At 35.3% G+C, this 25,167-nt stretch overlaps 1 protein-coding gene across 3 annotated transcripts; it reads left to right on the top strand.

The window, feature by feature from the left end:
• Positions 1-142: 142 nt before the first annotated feature.
• LOC139142015 (1-acyl-sn-glycerol-3-phosphate acyltransferase gamma-like) lies at positions 143-22,020 on the top strand. 3 transcript variants are annotated; one of them, XM_070711799.1, is made up of 10 exons: positions 143-220; positions 328-461; positions 3,321-3,565; positions 5,146-5,315; positions 14,362-14,523; positions 14,810-14,963; positions 15,095-15,200; positions 15,828-15,906; positions 16,869-17,085; positions 17,939-22,020. In XM_070711799.1, exons 3-10 carry the CDS (start codon positions 3,385-3,387, stop codon positions 18,034-18,036), a joined length of 1,167 nt encoding a protein of 388 aa, XP_070567900.1. In that variant the 5' UTR covers positions 143-220; positions 328-461; positions 3,321-3,384; the 3' UTR covers positions 18,037-22,020. The 3 variants fall into 3 exon arrangements, with proteins under 3 accessions (XP_070567900.1, XP_070567898.1, XP_070567897.1); XM_070711797.1 differs by lacking the exon at positions 5,146-5,315 and adding an exon at positions 5,843-6,015 and having other exon boundaries at positions 144-220; XM_070711796.1 differs by lacking the exons at positions 143-220; positions 5,146-5,315 and adding an exon at positions 5,840-6,015 and having other exon boundaries at positions 322-461.
• Positions 22,021-25,167: the final 3,147 nt, after the last annotated feature.

Here is a 25,167-nt window from a genome sequence, read left to right as displayed (position 1 = left end):
TTTTTAAGGAATTTTAATTGATAAAGACGAGTTTTGGTAAACATATTTTACGGTTAGACGTTTTCTACTTAAATAAAATATGATTGTTAAAGGAGGCCATACTCTATTTCTATGTTATTTTAGGTAGTCTTAAAAAAGGGCTTACTCGTTTACGGCTGAATTTATTGGAAAATCTCGAAAGAAATTTAGTGCAAAATGTGTGACTTTGAGGCATATAAATGTAATTACACCATTTGATTATTTTCTTTTCTGATTTTCTAGGTCTTTGTGAAGTGTCAAAAGATTCTTAACTTTAAAACTGTTCCAATGACATTTGTACCGTAAAAGGGTAAATTGGATAGATCAGGCGATTGGAGAAGACCGGGCGAGACCGCTATGCTGGGGTTATCGGGATGAGGTGATTTATAGATACAGTTGCAGCTGCATTACAAATACTGCAATCGCGTGGCTATTGACAGCCGGTAAGTAACATTTCTGGTGTCCTTTTGATTAATACCATGCGTTTGTCTTTATATATATTCGATTACAAGTAATTTTAAGCTCGAATTTGTCAATACAGTCAAAGGCAATCGAAATCTTTGCAACGAACAAGTTTGTAAATACTTGGTTGGCCTTTGGCGTTGAATCTTGTAGTGTGTTCGATGTTTTGCAGCGCGGCAAACGTTTACAAGCCTTAATTAGGCCAGTTTTAAAACCAGCGCGTTTGGTATCAACTGTGTGGGATGGTTTTGCTTCTCCGGTTACCGGTTTTGCGAAGATAGTATGTACCGGCCGTTGACAGTGAACACTGGGCTCTTGGTACACGTACGTACCGATGTACTAGTACATCATGTAGGCCGATTGCGGGCCACTTGTTTTCAGCACGCCTTACTGCAAGATCTGTATATACAGATCATCCCAGATGTACAGCTGTGTCTTACGACCATTTTACAAGTATTTTATAACACTGCTATTGCCATTATAACAATTATCAACCGAACGAAGTCCGTTCTGTCATTTTGAATCAGGCGACCGGTGAAATATTGATTTCTCTTCTTTTTTCAAAGGCTTTGTTTATATTACTTGTAGATGTTCTCAGTCGTTTGTTGATATTGAATGTTCCGAGAAAATATCAAAGTCTTATCAAAGACTCTTCAAGTTCAATGTTTGACAGCCCAAGTAATTTCAACGTGTTGAAGCAAAAGAATGAATTGTTCTCAGTTAATAGGAAAAAGTAATCGAATTATAATTAAAGGTTACAGCTATCATCACTATCATACACTGAAATTTTTGTTGTTCTGACTAGAAAAATAAAATTCAGTTGTCAGTGTTCAGTCAAAGAGGAAGTTAACAATACTCAAATATTAACAATACGCAAATCTTTGACAAAAAAAATTACTGCTTCACTTAATGGCAGGATGCTACAAAAGTGTGGGGGACATCTGCAAATCGCCAGTACCGTCTATCACAGTCCCTCCACACACGCGTGTGGAGGGACTGTGCGTCTATCAAACTATTAAGTTTGGTGTTTGACGCAAACATTCAGAATTCTCAAAGATTTCCTATTTTGTTCACTCTGTCTCACATAGCTAAAGAAAGCCATGCACAGTGAGCATCTCATCATACAGTTATAAAAAGCTAGAAAAATCATTAAAAATCAAATGATTTTTTGAATTGTAGTTTTTTATTCTAAAAAGTCAAATTTGATGGTTTGCAGAGCTGTGCTGAGACTGTATGTTTTAAGTTCAAAAATTGGAACGAATATCAGTGATGTACTTTGATCTGTTGAATATTAAAAGTGCATGAATGCCACAGCTCCTAATTGGTTGGACTTTGTGAAAGGGCAAACTCCATGACACCCCTGTAAGGGTTATGATCACACAGTCAAATATTCATCAGAAGTATTCAAAATACATGTACAAGTAGAGAAGATTAATCCGTCTTGCAACATTCTTGAAAGTTTCTCAAATCCCAAATTCGCTTCTCTGTTTTGGAATTTTCTTTGTATTTGTCTGTAGTCAGGAGTTCTTGACAATGTCTCAAACTCGGCCTTTCATCGGTCACCTTGACCAGCCACACAATGGTACTATGTGACCTAGCTTGGTCAGAAAGACTCAAATGACATCTGTCAGGGCATGTTATTGAATGTTTTTTTTTTCAAAAAGTCATTGTGACCGTACATCAATTGGCCATTTTCCAGTTCACAGAAGTAAACTGACATGCCACATATCAGGGTAGGTCACAATGACTGAAATTACATCAGTTTATCTCCAGAGTTATCACTGAATCAATATTATTCATGAAGACTCTACTATATCACAGTGCAATTGTATCACCGCTATCTTAAAAGTTCAAAGTCTACATTTGGCTGCATGCAATACCCATTCAATTTTTTAGTCTGTTGTAAAGAAAATTCCCAGTTCAGTTTAACATGTTTAAGAAACATTTGTCTCATCTGTCTTTGTACATGCATCTCTGTCACATTCTTGAACAGCTACTGTTTGAAAATAGTGACTTTGTTATTATGTGTAAACAGGAAAGGTCTCCCGTGGAATTTATAAACTCTGAAAATGAGCGTGCTTTCAAGAGAAAAATTATTTTCTCTGTATGGAAATTTTCTGTTGGTTTCAATAGTTCTTTTGTGAGTTTCACAATCATATCAACCAATAGAGCACTACACAGATTGTATAAATGTTTGTAATGCTGTTGGAATGTTACATTGCTGTGAGCAATGGGGGTGCAGTGATAGTGTGTGACTAATAGACAAGTCTGTATTCTACATATTGTGCTTTATATTATCCCAACATATCAGAAATGATATTTATCTTATTTGTTATTGACAAATTTTTTTTAAATTGATAAAAAATTGTCTTCACCATGCCTTAATTAAAGCACTGTTGTTTAAAACACAACTCTGTTGCGACAAATATAAATGACCACAAAATAATATTATTAGATCACACTAAGTTACTCTTTAGAAATTTTCATCATTTATTGTATCAAGACTGTATCCATACACTAATCAAACCATGCAGTAATAGACATTAGTCTCGCTTCAAGTTCTATGATGCAATGTATGAACAGGGTATTAGGTTGACATAGCGTGATTAAACATAGTATAAAGTATACCCTGCCTCAGTAAGGGACATAGAGCGTTTACACATAGGGAGTATAGTGCATTTACAGTGTTACACATAATATATCCCGTCTCAGCAAGCAGTATAGTGCATTCACACATAGATTCACTGTCTCAGTAAGAAGCATAGTACATTTTCATCATACCGGTAGTATACACTGTCTCTGCAAGCAGGTCACCAAACTTGATGTGGTCTCTTTTATAGGGCAACTAGAAGTGGACCAGGCAATCTTTGAACTTTGACCTTTACAAGCCTAACACCTCCAGCCATGTTGCAAGGATTTTTCAGGACCATCTTGCTCTGCTTGGGTCTGTTTCTCTTCGGCTACACTTTCATCGTCAGTGGCATCATCATCAATTTGCTGCAGTGCTGCTCCCTGGTCATCTGGCCCTTCCACAAGAATCTCTACAGACGCATCAACTGTACTTTGGCCAACCAGCACTGGAGTCGTAAGTCATTCGAACTGCGTGTTTGTCAAGTGTTAGTTTATTGTTATGAAATTGATGATCATGTGTCATGCAGGGTTTTATTTCAATCCTGTATTTGAGAATGATTTTCAAATATCTTTCTGTTTCATATTTTGTTGATTTTTCCTGTTTCACTTTCACTTCAGGAAATCTGAGACACACACATATATATTCATACATGTGTGTATATATATATATATATATATATATATATATATATATATATATATATATATATATATATATATATATATATATATATATGTGTGTGTGTGTGTGTGTGTGTGTGTGTGTGTGTGTAATATTAGTTACAATTAATGATTAATTGTATTTAGCTTGTTGATATAGTGTCATCTGAACAAAAGTAGAAAAACATGACAACTCCTCATCATCAAAATGTAAAAAGTATGTGGTTTAATCAGATTTCATCATCTATTATGGAAATTGCCAAAATAGAAAACAAATCACAGTGTAAGTAAATTTCTCTCAGCTGTCTGTGAGATCTGTGAGGTCTGTCTCTAGAGGGCTCTTCCCCTTAGCGCCCTCGAGCAAAAAAAAACCAAAAAAACAGATCTAGCAATCTATTTGGTCATAGAAATATTATCAACAAATTTGTCAGTGATTGCTAATTTTTCAGTATGGACTGTAATGTGAAATTTAAGAAATCCTTCTTGGTTATGGGTAAGTTACATACCAGTAAATAGAGCTTAATTTGTTCACCCCTATACCATGTAATGAGGTCCATATTCACTGCTCAAAACAATTGGTTTGGACCAAACCATGCTAGTGAAAGGGTTAACCTCCCCCCCCCCCTGCTGATTTAATCCAAAATCTAGCAACATATTTATATAATGATTGCAATATCAAAAAAAGACAAAAGACAGATACGCATAATCTTCTTAACAGTTCAATTAATCCCAATCCTGGGCCTTTTCAAGCCAGGGGTTTAACAGAATAATGATTTGGATTTTAGAGCTTTATCATTTAGAAATGAAAAACATTTGCGTCAACGAATATTATTTTGTGATTACATACATTACCATACAACTATTTGAAATATTCCCCATTTGTAAATATTTCCAGTTTCTAGTTGCAGTATGCATTCAGATGAAGCCATCCCGATTGTATGGTATTTTAGGAAACCAAAGCACATGTCTCCATGCTCTATTTATAGCCATTGACCTTGACCTAAAAATAATTATTTTCAGCTCATACAACAAATGTTTACAAATAGAGTGAAAGTAAAATGTTTGAAACTTGTGTGCAAGTTGGCAAGTAGCCTGTGTTAGCAGGTGTCTTAGACATCAGATATGCTAATATAAAGTATAAGAAAAGTATGACAGGTGTGAATAGAATGCTAAAGTGTCTCTATTTAATGAGCTTGCTGAATTTTGTCTCCTTTATTACGTACAATGAGATAGAATTAGCAGGGGGAATGAATAATCAAGCAGAATTATATGCAAGCTCTAAGTTTGGTTAAGCCAAGTGTTGAGGAATACAAATGCATGAGCAGTTCTGTTTATTGAACACGGACACTAACACCCGTGGTCTTTTCTATGAAGAGTTGGTGTTCACTTGTGAATGGTGGGCCGGCAGCGACTGCATTGTTTATGGGACAGATGAAGACAGCAAACGTTGGGGCAAAGAGAGTGCGCTTTGTATCAACAACCATCACGAGGATATAGATTGGCTACTGTGTTGGGCACTGAGTTCGCGATTTGGTGTTCTTGGTGTAAGTATGCGAAGTTGTGGTGAAGCACTGGAGCTGGTAAATGGAGAGAAAACATCTTGTGCATAAAAAGTCAACAAGCCAGGCATACTCGTTAGCTTTCAGCCATTTTTGCATTTTCTGTCATGAAAAATAGATATATTGCAATCAACAACAGCAGTGTTTAATAAGGGGGGAAATTTGCACAAAAAATTTACAGAAAAAGTAATGTTTTGCTGATAAGGAATTGGTGTATTTTTGGAAATGTAGGATCACAGCTGTTTGAAACAAAAATGTGTGCCTACATTTATGTAAATTATGAAAACTGATGTGGCAACATGGTGAGCAAATCACTGTCAACCCTCTCACCCTTTTTCCATGTGATGAGGTCCGACTTTGCCATAGAAAGTGGGCCAAACCATGGCGGTGAAAGGGTTGTCACAGTGTGCTGGATGACTCAATATGCAGAAGGTGTCGCCTTTCCGGTCCGGTCTCCATTTATCACACTTGCTCTCTCTCACGCTGATCCGTCTTCCTTATCGCTCTAGCAGAAGTGGTGTATCTTGCCGAGTGGTTCTCCGGTACCGACTGCATCGTTTATTCCGATGCAGCGCTCTTTGACAGACATTTGGGTAGAGAGTCCAACCTGGTGATACTTAACCACAAACATGACATAGACTGGTTGCTAGGCTGGATCGTATGCCAACGCTACAACGTTCTCGGGGTGAGTAAACTAAAACCAGCAGCTGTAGCTTCTGATGTATTTTCCATCGGTTTTGTTCCATTTGTGTGATAGAATTTCTTATTCTACTCCCACAATAATGTCAAAATGCCAAATATTCAATGGTTTTATTCTGAAATAAAAAGCATAAGTGTTCTACAAACTTTGTACACCCAGGAGATCACATGATGATGGTACAAACAAACCAAAATGTATACGCGCAGGAAATGCGTGCATATCTGTACACGTTTGTGCATGTGAATTTGTTTGTACCATGGTCCAATGGAGCTCTGGGTTTAATTCATTTGTCCACACAACCTGTGTATTGTCCAATGTTAATATTGACAAGAAGTCACAACTTGTCAACAATGACAAGACATATTTTGTACGCAATGCGGTATATGAGCAAGTTCAAAACTTTGTATCACAACACACTGTAGGGAGAAGAATGGGAAAATATTCTTGTGTTTCGGAGCAAAACTGATGGAAATCATGGTCAAAAGTTACAGTTATAATCCCTGTACTATGAATGCACCGCTCTCAGACTGCTTTCTTCCATCTTCATACAAAATTAGTCCTTTGTTTAAATCTCGGTCTCCTTTTTTGCTCCAATCTATTTCAAATAAAAAAAAATTTTGCAGTCTTTTTGTCATTGTTACCAATATTTCCTGTACCATGGTAATAAAATAATCATGAAAACCCACAGCTTTTTTCATCCAATTTATGAAAAGCACAATGATAGCATCCAGTGTACCTTCTGAGCAAAAGTAATGCATCTCAAGAGCGCCCTCACTGGTGCAAGAAAATCTCACATGTTATGCATACTGGTTACTGGCATAGGGATTATGCCAAGGAATTTTCAGACTCTCCTAATTTGACTCGAAGAGTTTGTTAACTGGAGGATACACTGATTAGTCTATATTTAGTCAATAGAGTGGTTTTTCATGTCTGCATGGTGAAACAGCTCTGCCTTGTACCATATTGTCTGATATGGCCAACATTTGCAATGTATCTATTATTTGCCTGTGTTTTTATTTATCCATTTGTTGTATATTTTATTTGCAACTTGTTTATAAAGAACTGATACTGATCTCAATTGTTCCTCCATTTTGTGTATGTCATTTTGCATGTCGAAGATTCAAGCAAAACAAAAATGCCCATCACTTTCAATAGCTGGGATGTGTAGGTTCACATGAAAATATTGAAGTTTGAGTTTTTCATACCTCATGCATGGCTATGTCACAAGCTATATCATCAGAAGTACCATGCTGCGGTGTTATTTTTATTGTTGACCTTTGTGTGTGAGGGAAACACTGTGCTGTCGATGAGACTGACAGTTCATACCATTTAAAATACTCAGAGCTTTATTCCACTTTTACAGATAAATATCTAAGAAGTTGGAAAGCCTGGGAACTGTCTCATAAAGTCAATTCTAAAATTACATGATAAATACATGAAACGTGCATCAAAAGTCGCCAATTTTCTGTCTGTTCAGGCCACTACAGTAGCCAGTTGTAGAAGGCTAAACTCATATAACAGTCCTGTGTATATTTTTCAGAAAAGGGGACTCTTCAAATGTGACAGTATTGAAATTGTCAAAACGCAAAGGACTAATTTTGTACTTTGCATGCTACTTTGCACCATAAGACTGCTACAGATTTGTCAACATCGTGTTCAAAATCTTTGCCTCTTCCATTTCCATATTATCATCATATTCAAATGTTTTGAAAACTCTATTGTGCTCATTGCTCGAACAATGTGCCAAGGTACATGGACAGCTACAGTGCAGTTTAAGATGATTAATATTCATAAGATCATTCATCTGATTGGTTGTTGCCATGGAAATGTATGCAAGTATTTTCAAAAGATCATCCAATCACATACATGAGCAAATGCTCTATTTGCATATTCCATTGCTCATTGAAAAACTCATGTATGATATATCAGTCAAATTCAGAAAGTGTTTCTGAAGAAATTTTTGACTCAAGCAATATAAATTATCATTGTCAAATTCTCTACATGACAAGTTTGATATGGTCTTTTTCATCTTTTTTCAATCCATCTTTTTTCCCCAATTTTCAGCTAATGTTCTGTTTATTTTCTCTCACATCTTCAATCTATCTGACAAACTACATTGACTTTGAATCATCTGGGAACATTCACATCATTTGCAGCTACAGATTATCATAAACCTTACCGAACAATGCCAGATTGCAAGCAGATAGTGTAATGAATTTTTATTCAAAACTTTGAAGAAATCAGTAGGATGAGTCAGGAAAAATTTAAAATGAAAACACTCTCAAACATTGATGGAAGCTGTCAACACACTTGATTTTAGTCTAAAATCTTCAAAAGCAACATGCATACTCTAACGCCAGGAGTAGTTATCGTCTAGTTTTTAAATATTGATTGGAAACATAATGTTATATATTAGAGACATATAGAGGTCCAATTTTTAAACTTACCTGTCCACCCTACTTTGCTGTGAACAGGTCCACGCTCACCATTGATAACAATGGGCTTGGGTTAAACCATGGTGGTGAATGGGTTAAACAATAGGGCTGTAGGGCACTGTGATGGCAGTACAGTTCAAGGCACTTGATGTGTATTTTTGATTCCCCAAAACAGTCCTACAGACATAGTAGAAAAACATTCTATGAGAAGTCTTTGTGAGTTATTCCGATTACCACACTTATCACAAAACTCTTCTCTGAAAATTAAATAAACAATTCCAAAAAATTACATTTTGATAGTTGTATGCTTGAGAAAATTACACAAATGGTTTCATATGACCAGCTGAGAAACTTTGAACTGTAGTGCGATTATCTTGAAACAACAGTAACAACAACAACAAGAATCGTAATGTTAATATAAGTACAACAACAATAACAATAATAATAATAACAGCATTAAATATCAATGATGATGAAGAGAAATGTAGTGACAACACTAAACTGCAGACATCTTTTCAAGTCCTATTATTTTAATATTTTTTAATTCACCTGTAACTTTTTCCCCTTTTCTTTATCTTTCAAACTATCAAAATGTTCCTATCTAGTATCCCTTCCATGACAGTCACTCATGGAAGTCTCTATATATATTGATATCTTTTGAATTTTAGAATTAGATCAAGCTCTCATATTTCCATTGTATTTTTCAGCAAAACCATGATCTTTAAAAATCCTTGTGACTTTCTGAGCATCATAGTTCTAGATTCTTGATATCTTTTTTGTTCTCACAATAACGTATGTTCTAACTCTCGAAATGAGTATTTTCTCTTGTTTCTGCTGTTTGCTGTGTTCTTTTCTGGAAATGCACAATATTTGTAATTTCTTTTACATTAAATCTGTAAACGAATTGATGCCAGTTTGACTCGTATGCCAGAGTTTAGATTTGTTTGTCAGCTTCATTCTCTCTACTCTATCCAAAATCAGATATAAAACACAATCCCAAACAAGGATAAATTGCAGGCATACTGATGCAACACAGACTATTTATTGACGCTCCAGGGCAAATATTTTCACATGTGCTGTCCAGAAAACAACACAACATAATATTTTGAAGTGGAAATTTATCTTGCACATCTAACTAACTTAGAAGTGTTTTTTTTTTTGTAGTACAACGTTTTACTTATCTGTTTACCTCTTGATAGTGTTTTTTAAAAACCTTTAGTGATCTCATAGTTTCCTTTTTTGCCACTTTTAGCTTGATGATTTTTAGAAATCAATACCTCACCACTATGTAGTAGCACCCTCTAGAGGTCTCCAGTTTCATTGCTTTTGTTTGTTTTAATGTTTCGGCAGCAAACTGATCACTCAGGTTGACATAAAATTGTAGGTTTAAGGGCTAGTCAACAAAGTTTATTTTATGATAAATGATCATTTAGCTGGTAAAACAATGTCTTTGAAAAAGCAAAAATGTGTTTTACAATGGGTGCATATACCGGTAGTCTACAGAAATTATAAATGGATCAAATTTACAATGAAAAATCCTTTTGGCTGCTGAATAAGTTTCTCACATTTTTACCTATATTTCATTCTATTGTCTGCCATTTCATGTTCATTGTACTGTCCATATCATTAACTGCATGTTTGTTTTTCATTCCATTTTTTCAAATTTCCACGGTTTCTCATGTTGATAAGGTTCATATAACTATTTCATCATGCTATCTAGACACTTCAGTGCATGCTATCATAATATTTCTCTCTGCAATGCCGCCATTGGTTGACATTTGAAATCCAACAATCTGATTGGCTCATCCAGGTAGGTGTATTTGTTTGTTACTTCTAGTCTAACGGCCATTTTCTTGGAGAACAGTGAGGTAAGTAAATAGGTTAGCAAAGTGAAGTCACTCAATTTTATTTCTAAATTGCACTTTTCTGTTTTTGTGTTTGAAGACTTCTTGTTTTTGCTGTAAGAAATGTAAGGTACCACAGATATTTGAAAATATGCACATGTCGAATGAAGTTTGAATTTGAATTCCCCCCACGCCCAAAAATAGGATGAATTGCTGAATTTGAATGTTTGAAATAATAACTGTTGATGAGCTTTAAAAACAAAATCTGAAACGACGACTGAACATTAGACGCAAATATCTATATGGATTCCAAGCCTTAACATTAGTGCAAATTTTACCATGATAATCTAAAGAGAGCTCAACCCCCTCTGTTTAAGTGCAATGAGTTCTGTTTTTCATGCACGTATTTAATCATCTAGGCCCCTTCAGGTTAAAAACATGTGCAAGACTCATTTGGTCAGTTAAATTTTCATTGAAGTGAAAGAAAAATCACTTAAGTTTTCTCAAAATGTTCTCTGGTTATTCAAGGATAAATTTAACTTAAAAAATAGGGAAAATTAGTTTTGGGTTGCCTTGTATTGACTCTAGGGTGGCAATATTATCCCATAAATTTGTATTTGTGTGCATACAAAATGTGTTGACTTTCAAGATGGCCACCAAAGAAAAATCCTAAGGTATGATTGGTTGAAACATCTGTAGTCTGCTGCAACTCATTTAAAGTATATTATTATAGACATATTCAATTTTTTCCTAGAAGTTTTGTATTAACCTATTTTCTGTAGTGACATGCATGAAGTTTTATGTTTATATTTAACAGTAAATAGTATGGTCATTTGAATATTATCATAGTGCTTGTTTTACATCGTACATGTACCCCCTCATTTACCAGTTAATGTTCACCAACCGCTTCATTCAGAAATTTTCTGTTATCACATTATTTGCGTCCTTTTAAATTTCCGCTGCAGTTAAAGCAACATTGTCTTTTTGGTAACATTCGGTAAAATTTTATTTTAATGCCAATGAAATTATGAGTGGAAATCACAAAAGCAAGAGGAAATGGATACTTCCAAATCACGACCACAGAATTCATGATCTCACATGTGTTTTGCACTCTGAACGAACACATTTGAAGATTGTCTTTGTACCGATAGATGCTGTTCTAGAGAGTAAATGAGAAGCAAGACACATGTAACTGCACTCTGTGCCTTTGGTCGTTGAATGTGTTCAATATCAGCAATAGTGCCAGTGACAAACATTTTATTGAGTCCGGCGCCACCTAGTGGTGGCACTTCTGTTTGATACAATTTTTTCAGACTCTTCAAGGCATTCCTTTGTTGAGGTTTGCACTGGTCTCTTCAATTTGCTGTATTCAAGAATATGTTGACTGTCAGTGTTTGATTAGCCATTCTTTTAATTTGAAATATTTCGTTTTCGTCCTGAAAGTGAGCGGAAGTTTTACCTTGTGTAACTTTACACACCACCAATATTTCTAGTATTCAGAACTGAAAATTTCACAAGGCCATCAAATGACAAACCTGTTCAAAAACGTAATCGCCCTTTTGTCTATTTTTTTTCTTTTTCTGCGCATAATTGCATGGCAAAATGTCAGCCATTGGTATTAAAATGACATGTTTAAAAGGATGTTACAAAAAGATGATGCCACTTTTAAATGATTGAACCACCATTGATATCATTTTATAATAATCAATATTTTGGTAAGCAAATTATATCAGATACGATAAAAATGAATCATTTTTAAGAAATTAATCATTTGGAATTTTTTGTTCATTTTACAACTTTTTTGCCTAACTTTAATGGAAGTATTTATAAAGAAAATGTTAAACCAGTCAGGGTTTTCAATTTGGTAAAATTTATCAGAAAGGAGAGAAATGGTATTTGAGGGGTAGAATGTACTATGTAGCTTTGCAACTTTTCAGCTAACAAGCTAATATCAAACAACAGTATATATGTATTTGGTACACAAGTCTGCCAAAACAGAATGCCAGTCAAGAACGAAGCTGTGTTTTGTCATTGGCTGTTGCCATGGAATTTACAGGCAATATTTGCATAATCACAGTCAAGAACAAAGCTGTGTTTTGTCATTTGCTGTTGCCATGGTATTTACAGGCAATATTTGCATAATCACAGTACAGCTCATTGTCAGAGTTAATCCTAAATACTTGCTAAAGTAGGAACGCTGTACATCTAAGAATATAATAAAACTTAATGCTCCAAATCAAAGATGACACAAGATGGAAATGTTTTCTAATTCCGTAACTGCTAACAACTTACATAGGTCAGTATCTTTCAAGGTAGTATGCACTTCCAAACAGAAAGACTTAAACTTTTGCTCACATTTTCCTCTCAATCAAAATTAAGAATAAAATTATAGCTTGCCGTGAAAAAGTTTTGGCAAGAATGAAGCAAGTTATCTATAATTTACCAATTTTGAAATTCAAATTTTGCCAACATTTTTTGTGTTAACTGTACAGGGAAAAGTACAATTTGGGATTTTCACAAAAATAACACTGTGAAAACTGTTTATTCAAAGCACTTCAAAATGAACCAGAACAAGCTGTAGACCAGAAAAGTATTGTAATAATTTCAGAGTTATCCTCAAGGCGCATTCTACCTTATCTATCCACTTAAAGGTACACGGTCACCGTATATTTGCATATTCCATATATGGTAAAGGGGCGGGGCTTAGCGTACTACCCCTTAACACCTGTAGCTGTCGGTCCTCCATAATTGATATGTCAAAGAACATGCAGACGACGCTGCTAAGTATGCCATGGCTGGTCGTGTGGAGGCGCCCTTTTTAAAAAGCGGCCACCCGCGTAAAATCTGTGATTGGCTATTAAAAAATAGGTGACCGAATACCTTTAAGTGTGAGTGCAAAAGACTGATAATCCATATTCATAACTCATTGGTCAAAAAGGAAGCAATCCACTGTCTAGCAACAACTTAAGGGAAGGCACAAGGTTTTCCAATGCTGTAACAATGTAAATTTTGGAAATTTATCACAATCTAATGCCATGATTTAGCCATGTGCTGAATTTTAAGCTTTTATTAGTACACATTTGAAAACCATGGCCTCCAAATTTCATAGCATTGTATAGTTCCCAAATGCCCCATTTGCACTGAAACTAGAAGTAATCGCTGCATCATTCTTACCGTGGCAATCAAAGTAGCAAGTCGCTGACCTTCCCTCGTAGATGACAACGATTAGACAGTTCCTCCATTAATTTCACCCAATTCATCCAGTATTATCATGGGGGGTCAGTGAAAATGTCTATCCCTTGGAGTGGGGATAGGGTAGGGGTGTCTTGGTTTCGACATGGGTTTCTTGTTGCTATTGTTTATTTTAATACCTTTGACTATGATATTCCCAATAAAGATTCGTACTACCAATGTTTAGTGTCCTGGTCTTATATTAGCACTGGTTTTGTAGAGATTTTTTCTCTCTTTCACTTTTTTACGTATTTGTCCTGTGATAATCTTATGCTAAGTTTTGCCACTGTGTTGTGTCTATTATCTGTTACCTTTGATCGCCTAATTCACCACAGCAAGCAAGGGAAAGTTACTAATCTGTGGACGCTGGCACCAGATTATCAGTGGATTAACTTTGACAAAGTCAACAATGAATGCACCAACAAGGTTGTCCCTGCTTGCTTTGGCGCTTAGGGCAATCAAACATATCAGATAATAGAAGCAATATAGCGGCAAAACTTTGTGTAAGGTTATCACAGGACAATTTCATGACACATTTAAGGAGAAAGGTAAATCTTTATAAAACCAGTGCTAAGATAAGACCAAGACGCCCAAGGTTGGTAGTGTAAATCGTTATTGGGAATATCATAGTCAAACATATCACTGTAAAAATATAACAAATGATAGGAACAAGAAACTTGTGGTGAAACCAAGACACCCCACCCCTTGGGACGGGCATTTTCACTGTCCCTTGTGATTTAACATATAACTTATTTATTTATAGTGAAGGATTATGAGAGTGCTGTTTCCATCATGGATGCCTTTTCGTCCATCTTTTGCAGTCATCCAAGGTATTTGCCAAAAACGAACTCCGATACGTTCCGTTCATCGGATGGTCATGGGTTCTGCTGGAAATGGTCTTCTTGAAGAGAGACTGGACCCGAGATAAGCCGTATCTGATCAAATGTTTGAAGATATTAGCTGAATATCCAGTACACTGCTGGGTAAGAAACTTGTCCATCATTTCTAAACAACCCACCCCTCATTTTTCACTACAAAGGTCCAGCATAACCGTTGATAAGAATGGAGTTGGGCCAAACCATTGTTCATGAAAATGTAGTAAAGTATGAAAAAAAGCTTGAAATCAGTTTCTTGAAACTTTGAAATCAGAAACTTTATATATATAGCTATTGGCATGTATCCAAGAGAACTAATGATAATTTTTGGTAAGATTCTTTGAACAAAAGATTCTATAAATTTATGTTAACATAAATATTCTCTCTCTCTAAGATATTGCTATTCTGTGAAGGCACCAGATTCACTGAGGAAAAGAAAGTAAAAAGTAATGAGATTGCACGACAGAAGGGACTACCAGAACTAAAACATCACCTTCTGCCAAGAACCAAGGGCTTTGTCGTCGTCATGGAAGCATTCAAAGGCAAAGGTGTGTAGATTTGTCATGAAATATTGTGATACCATGATCAAGGGCCATGGGGCACCACCTCATTTGACCTTTAACCTTCAGCAATTTGAATAAGAATGGTTCTGATTGCTCTGTTTCTTTTTTATTCCCAGTTCCAGCAATCTATGACTGTACCCTGGGCTGTTCCCAGGAATATGCGCAACCAACTCTCTACAACATTGTGATGGGAAAGAAATGTTTAGGTCACATGTTAGTAAGGTGAGACTTTGAACTTTTAAACCCTTATCCTGGCCGTTATGACCTTTGACATCATGGCCAGGTTCACCCTTGAATAGAGTTCATTAAAGCAGCAAGAGGCCACAGGTCATACATGTTGAATTCAGATGTATACCCACTATACATTCGTAGTTACATAGATTCACATACATAGCTATTATGTAGCCCATACGTATCTACATGGACCATATGTAGCTATTATATAGACCATATGTAGTTACTATGTAGACCATATGTAGCTATAATGTACAGTATATGTAGTGATTAACATATGTAGCTGTTATGTGGACCATTTGTGGATGCAACTGAACGGCAGCGAATCAAATTCTCTTTTTGGTAGGATTTTGATAACCTTTAGCAGGATATCTCACATGATAAAAAAAGCCTGAAAAATATCTATTCCTTAGGATACTGTTGAATTGATAAATAGCATGCTTTATATAAACAAAACACACTTGTAGTGCATTAAAATGAGACCAAAATAGTTATGGAAAACTTTTTACCAGTTGTTGCCCCAGTAGATGTTCTTTAAAATGCTGAAATAAAACAAAACATAGAACAGCCAAATTTTTAAAATTTACTATCTCTAACTTTTCTCTGATGTTTCAGACGCATTCCAATTAACGATATTTCAACAGCGTCTGAAGAAGAATGTGCAATGGAGTGTCATAAAATTTACCAATATAAGGTGAGTCTGTGAGGATCATTGGTCACTCTAAGGATAGTGTTTTGTCCTGACACACAGGATGGTGGATATCCTGTACTGTGACCTAGATAAACTAGGATGTGCAGGACCTATAATGTGACTGCTGTATTGCCCATTGTAAAATCAAGTAGGAACTAGCTAGTTGTGAATACCAGACAACATGCTGGTAGATGATCTAAATCATGACAATATCAACAGGGCAGACATCAACAAGTACAACGACCTACACTCAACATTCAGTATGTGTGCCAGCGAATTTATACAGTGAAGTCATCTGTTAATGATAGTGTAAAAGAGTGTTGCATCCCCACACCTTGCACACATATCCATTGCATCAGTCCTGTAAATTTGTACAGTAAAGTTGGTCTGTTATTGATAGTGTAAATAATGTTACATCCCCCACACATGTTGCTTCTGTACACCACGATGCATCCCTGCAACACATACACAAATCCACTGCACCAGTCCTGCGATTGTCCATGTTGAAATAAGCAAAAATACCTGTTGGTTATTTACCAAATCCTGAGATACAACAACTGTCGGAATGATTTTAGATTAATAATATGGTCTTTTGAATTAAAAATTCATGAAAAAATTCCAATCAGGAACAAAAACCTTACATCATACTGTACTTTATTGGTTTGAAATTTACATGTTATCATACACTTATATATTATATGTGTATAATAACCTGTAAATTTTAAAATAATAAATGTGAACAGTCACTTTTCACTTCCATGTAAAAGTAGAGAAGTCGCCGTCTGTTCAAGTTGTCTGTTGATCACAAAAATGGGTTAAAAATAGAAAAATACACTGATTATTTAGTTTATTTCATCATCTTCTGAACAACTTTTAAATTTTGGAAAACTCAACCTCGTCTGGCACCAGAGCCTCATTGCAAGTTGAGCTTTGTGTGATAGTTAGTTGTATATTTCCTCTTGCAGGATAAAGCATATGAGTATTTCCAGAAATACCAGACTTTTGAAGGATTTGATGGCGGTAAATACCATGGCCGTAAGATACCTCGCACCATCAAAACCCTCATGATTGAAATCTTCTGGAATATAATTCTTTGTGTGCCATCGTTTTATTACCTGGGTAGACTTTTAATCAATGGTCCAATATGGTATTCCATCACTCTTGTTGTGGTCATAGTACTCGGTAAGTATTATTTCATGGTGTTTTCTGTCTTCTGTGACAAGTATAAATAAACATGGCAAGTGTATATTAAGTAAACATGACAGGTATGAACGAAATCATGATAAGTATAAATCAAACCATGACAAATGAAATGTTAAAAGTATTAATGGAAAATGATGTGTAAATGAAATGTTAAAGATATAAATGATTCCGTTAAAAGTAAATGAAAATGTGACATTTGAAAATGAAACATTGCTAGTATAAATGAAGCCATGACAAATATAAATTAAGCAGTGACAAGTATTAATGAAACAGTGACAATTGTAAATGAAACTGACAAGTATAATCACATGACAGGTATAAATGAAAAAGTGAAAAGTAGAAATCAAACCGAGACAAACATGACCAGTGTAAATGAAACATAGCTTGTATAAATGAAGCTGTGATAAGAATAAATGAAACAGTGACAGGTGTAAATGAAACTGACAAGTATAAATGAAACTTTGACCAGTCTAAATGAAAGTGACAAGTATAAATGAAACTATAACAAGTGTAAATGAAACTGACAAGTATACAAGAAACCATGATAAGTACAAAAGAAACACTTCAAGTACAAATGAAGCTATGACAATTTAACTGAAACTGAAATTCAGTTGTCAACAATGACACCAGACAATACATTCACATCAAACAGTATTGACAGTTGAACAGCTGGTATTTACCATTATTTTTAAGAGCAGGAAAAGGACTGAATTTGACAAAGTGAACAAAACATACATCAAAAAGTTAAAGGTAAATCCTGCGTGTGTATGCTGCCAGAAAGTCAGGCATTAAAAGGTTAAATGACACAAAATTTCACCTTTTCCCATTACAGCAATTTTGTTGATTCGTGCCATGATCCACGTGACGGACACCAAGAGGGGATCAAAGTATGGTGCAGTGCAGAATGGTGAACAGAAGAAACAGAATTAGAGGTATAACACAGTCCAACATTAAGCGTAGTGGGCCAGGCCACCAGCAAAGCACCAAGCCATCGCTTTGCAGTGAAGAAGGGAAAATCCAATGGCTGTGTGTGGAAGGTGCCAAGTGAACTTTGACCTATGCAAATGTAATGCCTTCTAGTGGAAGAAATATAATGTAACTTTCAATGCAAATTAGTGCAAATCAGAATTTAATTAGACTCTTTCTCTCAGAGGTTGCTAATTTACCAAATGTTTGAATGGTAGGAATTTATGAGGTTATATATATGTGTGTGTATGAATGTGTGAGTACATATATGGCTTTAAAGGTCAAAGGTTACGGGATCTCTAGGCAGTAGAAACATGTATTTAAATATGAAATGGCATTGAATATATAAATATATATATGATCATGAAACAAAAAACATTAGCAAATCATGAAACAATTAATATAAGGGTTCATGGATAGCTGATAAAAAATGTATTGTTCGAAATTTTTCCATGTGTGTGATGTCATGATTCGTTTATATTAAATATTTTGAATGTGTCTCTTTTCTGAAGTCAGCTGCAATAATTGAATGTCGACTACACATAAAGCTTACTGACCAAACATAATCCTCTATACCACAGTAGATTACTAATTTCAGGCAAAGACTCTCCAGTAGTGGGTTTGCAACCGTCAATGCAAGGTGTAATTTCATAAACTTTTGATTTCTGTTTTATAAACCAGAGCTTTTGTTAATACATTTGTTGTTTTCTATGGTTTGCTTTGTACATGATTTGATCAAGCTCTTGGCCCACTCAGAATCACAGGCGCCTTCGGATATCGTGCCACTAGAGGGCGCTCTAGTGCTGTCAGCCAGCAGGCATTCAGCTTCATAATAATTAATACAGGGTGCCATGATAAGTTATAATAATCAATGTACCTTTTACATTTGATTTTTTTTCAAGGACAGCATTATTCAGAAAACTTCAACTTTGAGATTTACTGGTATCAGATTTCTTTCAGAAACTTTTCAATATTAAAACTCAAATTTTGTAATGTGCAAACAGAGGGTGCAGTAATGATCAAAAATATTGTCATGTTCAAGTGGTTCATGTCCGGTAGCATTTGTTTGTCTCTTGACCCAGCATCCAGTGTTTCAACAACTTTGTTCTAATGAGCTTTGTTTGGCAAAACTTGAGGAACAGTGGGCCCACCTTCCTTATGGTATCAATCAGTGCGTATCTGAGGGTGCCTTTCAGGACGTATAAGTAAAAGCATACCCCTAGGTTAGTTTTGAATTGCATTGTCGATATTTGAAAGACGATTTTGCCACCCAAGTAAGTCATAAAAGTCTCATGGGGTCAACCACCATATGAATATGGCAGATTTTTAAAAGGTAAAACACAGATGATTACAGAAGTAAAAATAAAGCTGTAGGTTATACTGGAATTTAATGCCAGAAATGACTAAAAGATGAAACAATGAATGTGTACAGCTAGTGACACGAATAAGCAGAAGCTTTAGCCACGATGGTGATTACAGTTTTGTCTAAAATGTTTGTGAGTTCACTATCTGAAACTTTTGTTGTGGTGAGAGGTCGACTGTTAACCCACAATGCATTTCAATATCATGCAGTTTCACCCCTGAGCACAAGATAAAAGCTATTTAAGGAAGCGAGAATTGAAGTGAATGTGGGCCCAGTGTTTTACAGTTTTGTCCTTGTTTCATTCTTTCACATGCAGTTGGTCAGACTGTTTTCATACCATTTGAAATATAAATTAAGGCGTATAAACAAACTGGTATGTCATTTCAGACTCCTGGATATTTGAATTTGCTCTTGTAGAGTTACAATTTTCCCTCTATTAACTTTCACTATGAAAATTCAGTTTATCTCAATGCGAAATTAATTTATTTGTAGGCTCCTAACAATAAAACAGCTTGTTTATAACAAGAATACCTCCAACACGTAGCATATTGATATTAACATTTTGATCTCAGGTGATATTGTGAAATATTTCCATTTTCAGTTTAAAAAATGCCATATATTTGTACTTTTGAAACTAATGCTTATTTTTTATTTCAAATGCAATTTTACGCTACAGTCTCCATGAAATACTATTTCAGCTGTTTTAGTTCTCGGAAAATAAAAATTTGTTTTATCTGCTTGTTGATGATGACGGTTATGTTTCTTGTATTATACGCGGTGCTGCTTGATTTACTATGAAAGTGTATGTGTCTGACCGCTGATAAATTTACAGTGTTTAAGTCATGTTAGCTCTTGAGTCCAGTCTAATTTAGTGAACAATGTCTTTCAATTCTGTGATGTCACCCCAACCCAAAGCAAAGACATTGTTGGTGTTGTCTTTTGTGAAAAATTATTAGCGCATTCTGTATGTCATTTTATGAAGCAAGTCATTTTCTGTGCAGATTTATTCTTGATAATGTCGATCATGGAAAAGTTTTTCCCAAATATTGTTAGTCTATCTTCTTTTGATTACCAAGTAAGGAAGTATGTCATTTGTTCTTTCGAAGGAAAGTTCAAGTTGAATATGAAGCTCTCACACAATTCCAATGTGACATCATCGTAGGATACCAAACTATACATTTTTTGTAACAAATGATGTAATAGGGCTGTTTGCAAATGAAGTCATTATTCTCTCATTAATATGCAAAAATAAATGTTTGTCTGCAAATTTTGATCACATTTTTGGAAATTACGCATGCAGTAATGACGAGAATAACTATCACAGGCCATTGCCAATGTTACAATGAATACCAGGAAAGACTTTAATGGCACAGACTGCAAGCTGCGACAACGGCCACGCATGCAACACTGACATAAATTGTCCGCATGTCAAGCAGCAATGGCCGATGCTCCACACGTGCAGCTATATTAGTAACAAACATGTTATTCCAAACAGCCCTATTTACTTTAAACAAAATGAACTGTGATTTTTATTTTGACCTTACTCTCCACCCATAAAATAATAACAGCTTTACTTTTTTCTGTTTTGAAATTCATTTGTGATAACAGATGACCGCTGTATTTTCAATAATCAGAAGGGCTGACCTGCAGCGGTGTCACGGCACATTTCAAGAACAGATACACAAATCTGACAACCAATGAGGTTGTATCTTCCGACACACTGCAATTCAGCCTAGGTCAGCATCAGCAATGTAATGCAGAAAAGTGAAGTGTACCGTGCATGGTGATATTCAACCAGGATGTTTTCTCTCTCAAACAGCATACTATTGCCAAGTCTGCTGACAGTTTCTGTAGTTTTTTAAAGGTAGAATGTGCCTCGGGGACAGATATTTGGACTCTCAAAGTTTAACAATTCTTTTCTGAACACTTGTTGGGATTCATTTGAAAGCTCTTGGTGTAAGTTAACTTTTCACAGTCTTAGTTTTTCGAAAATCGAAAATTTTATTTTTTCTCCACAGAGTTAACATGGGGATGGCTGCCATTTTGAATTTCAAATATTGGTAATCTTGGGTAATTTCTTTCTCTATAAGTACCCCCATTTCTATGCTTGATTTTAAAAGAGTATGGTTAAACGATTCCTTTAGGCGCATACTACCTTAAATGGATTTTTTGTGTACCTAGAATAGGATTTGCTTTCCATGACAACATAATTTACAAGTTCACTCAGTAACATACAAGAATAGGTTTCCATCAGTCAGAAGCTTGATATAAAATGTTTTCATGTATGCACTTTTTCAAAATCTATTATTAATTAATCTCATATAAACAGGATAGTGAATCTTCAGTTGATGTTGTCTTTTGTCACCCTGTTGATACAAAATTCTGGAAAATAAATCTCCAAGTTCATAGGTAACCCATTTACCAATACTTTTGAATTGTGTAATATTTAGCAGGTCTCACCATGCTGAAGATGTTCACATGTATGAAGGTTAATGTATACCTGGAATTTTATTTGTGAATTCTGGAGAGCAGTGAACAATCGATGTTATTATTTTTAATAAATGCTATCCCAGCACTGAATTGTCCCTCCTGTGTGGGTTGTGGATTCCTTTATACCTCATCTCCCAGTGGAACAGTCAGAAAATAATAAGATCGGGCCAAACTTTTGTTGATGTAGGGGTGGTCATTCGTGATGCAGCATCAAGCACAGTATGTCATTATGTCTTGCTATCCACATATGGATTCAACACATATGAATTCAAGACTTTCATGAATTTTGTTCCAGAAAACATTTTTTCTTCATATCCTTAACCTTTGAGTGCCAAAGTCCATTTTTGTTGCCTTAACATCAACAATTTCTTTCAGCTTTAGACAATTTTTTCTGATTATTACCAAAATTTTGGTCAAAAAGTGTAGCCCATGAAAGTTTATGTCCACTTGGTCCAAAATCTTGGAAAAAATTACAGAAAATTCATAAAAATAGGTAAAATGTTGCCCTGATATTTTGGGGGGAAAAATTACAGTGCTCAAAAGGTTAGGGGCTGTTGAAATACAAAGACTTTGTCAAACTAAAGTATCATGTACAAGATTGAATTTTGTCATTGATAAATGAAATGTACTCCGGACTAGAATTCTGTGAACAACAATAACAGGCAGTGTTTCAAAGTTGAACACTAGGTATTTTCAAATGAATTTTAAAAGTAGAATGAAAAATATAGTTTGTGACTGTGGGAAAATACATCAAACATTGAACATTCATGGAGCTTTCAATGAAGTATTTTGAGTACAAGCATACCGTTGTAAAATTGTCCACTAGGAATGTTGTTGTAATTGTGTCAACGAGTAATTGTACGCAACAGCAGCCAACAAGCATTTATGTTTTGTCTCAATCTTCAATTGCATACATGGCCAATTTATGTTTCTTGCCTCTGATGCTAATTTTATTGCATAAAACAACAAATAAACATCAAATCTGACAAATTTAAAACTGAATTGAAACTCCAGTAGCTGCGAATGTTTATTTTGAATATCTGTAAACAAGAAAACCCACAACGTAAACAAACTGGTCGTCATTGGAGCATTGGTGCATGTCCTTTGTTCCGCATTCTACTTGAGGTCAGAGGTCACATTGCTTTGTGATTAAGATACCTATTAATAACAAAGTCATGTCGTAAAGACCTTATTTAGCTCTTCTCTGTTGTACTTTTGTTTGTTTTGTTTTTGTTTTGTTTTGTACTTCATAATCATTCATCTACGTAGGGCCTTTTTGTAATCAACTTCCCTCTTGCCCAAACTCTGATATCAAGAAGTTCTAATACTCTGATTAAACATTATTAAACTTCTCTATAATTTCTTTTCTTCACAAAAAATGAAAGTGAAATGGGATACAAAAGAACTTTTAAAAAATAGATTATTATTTACCAATATCTAAGCTGCGATGTAATATATTTCTTCAAATGACATCTATTGCATCACAGTCTTGTGACTGAATCACATTATGAACACAACTGTCCTATGTCCAGAGCAAATCATATTATTTAGAGAAGGAAATGACCTCTTGCCCAAGGCAGGTAAATTTTTGGCCTTTTACTGTTACCTGCCTGGCTGTCATGAAGTTAGAAATAATTTCTGATTTTTGGTTTGGCAAGAGCAGAGCCGCGGCATATGGGTGTGGTGAATGTTGGTCATAATTATCAGGGCAAGCACTATTTTCCTTTGGCAAGCAATTGTTCAAGTTACCTGCCTCAATGTCTGGCTATATATTCCAAATATTTCTTCATTGTAGACAGAAAACTAATCAAAAACATCTAGTTTGGCCAAAATGAAAATTTTATTCAACTGATATGGCAGTTCTTCATTTCTCATTGATCATGTTAAATAGCCAGTATGATTCTGAAAAATATGGAATTCATCTATCACAATTCAGTTATAAAGTCCACCCATGTATGAACATCGAGGCTGCCAAATGTTCAGAATAGATGAAATTTAACTTGACTGAATGTGTCCTTGCACGGCCAAAATGAGTATTTCATGAAACAGATAATGGTGATTTTTTTCCTTTTATTATCCCAATACCTGCTGTATTGGATATTGAGAATCACATCTATTCCATTTCAGTTCGGTTCCATCATATTACACTTCAAACTGACATTGAACCCTGCTGCTAGCAGATAAGAAGATTAAACCAAACAAAATATGCATGGTTTTGAAATGATAACACCCTCTGGCTATCGATTCTCATTTCACCCAACCTTGGGACTCTGTCATTCTTTCATTAAACAGCCGAGTTAAATAAATCAGGCAAGCGTCCAATATCCTACATCAGGTTTGTTCAACCCTGGGGACAGACGGAACGGCAAGGTCACAGCGACCTTTGAAGTTCATCAGAAGACATCGACTGTTCAATGGGTTCGTCGTGTTTGTTCCGGTTGCCATGACAACGGAGGAATGCCCTCTGAGCCCGCATTGACATCCATCTTCTTTCCATGCAAAGTGAAATGCACTTTACCGAGGTTATGGAAATCTAGTACACCTATGCAATCAATTCTGATTTTTGTAACAATGGTATCGAATTTACCTTTACTGACGGGCATATGTATGTAGCTACAGAGGCATTGAGATTGATGTTATGTATACTGATCATGTACGTACATGATTTATATATCTTTTGCTGAAAATATACATGTAGCTTCTATAAGCCATAGAGATGATAATATTTGTTACTGGTCAGCTTGTATCATTTTAATACCTTCGGCTTTAGCTGAGCGGTTTTGACTGAGATGTCTTCACCAGTTGACTAGGTGCCTATGTTGTGATTTCAAAGGAAATCACAGAATTTTCTAAATTCATGATTTCTTACCTTCTGCTTATCATAAATAGTGACAAACAGCAAAACAAAATAATTTTGGAACATGGCTGCACGCCAGATGCAGTCGGATTAATTTCTATACAAAGCATGTGCTATACAAATTTAAAACACATGGGAAACCATCTGTAAAAACTTAGCAAAAGTAAAGCATAGAAAATACAGCAATGTGAATGACTAGACTGGAAATTGATAAAGTCATCACCATATTTCTAGAAAATTGTCATTACCAGAAACAACTTCTTTACCTGGTTTGGCCTAAACTGAACAAAATAGGCAATGCTAAATTACTCCATCATCAATAAATTTTCTCCTGATACTGATATGCATTACATTTTTGGTATTCAGTTTTGAATTTTGCAATCAA

The sequence above is a fragment of the Ptychodera flava genome, chromosome 10, assembly GCF_041260155.1.
Source record: "Ptychodera flava strain L36383 chromosome 10, AS_Pfla_20210202, whole genome shotgun sequence".
NCBI lineage: Eukaryota > Metazoa > Hemichordata > Enteropneusta > Ptychoderidae > Ptychodera > Ptychodera flava.
This window is presented reverse-complemented; position numbering and strand designations above follow the sequence as displayed.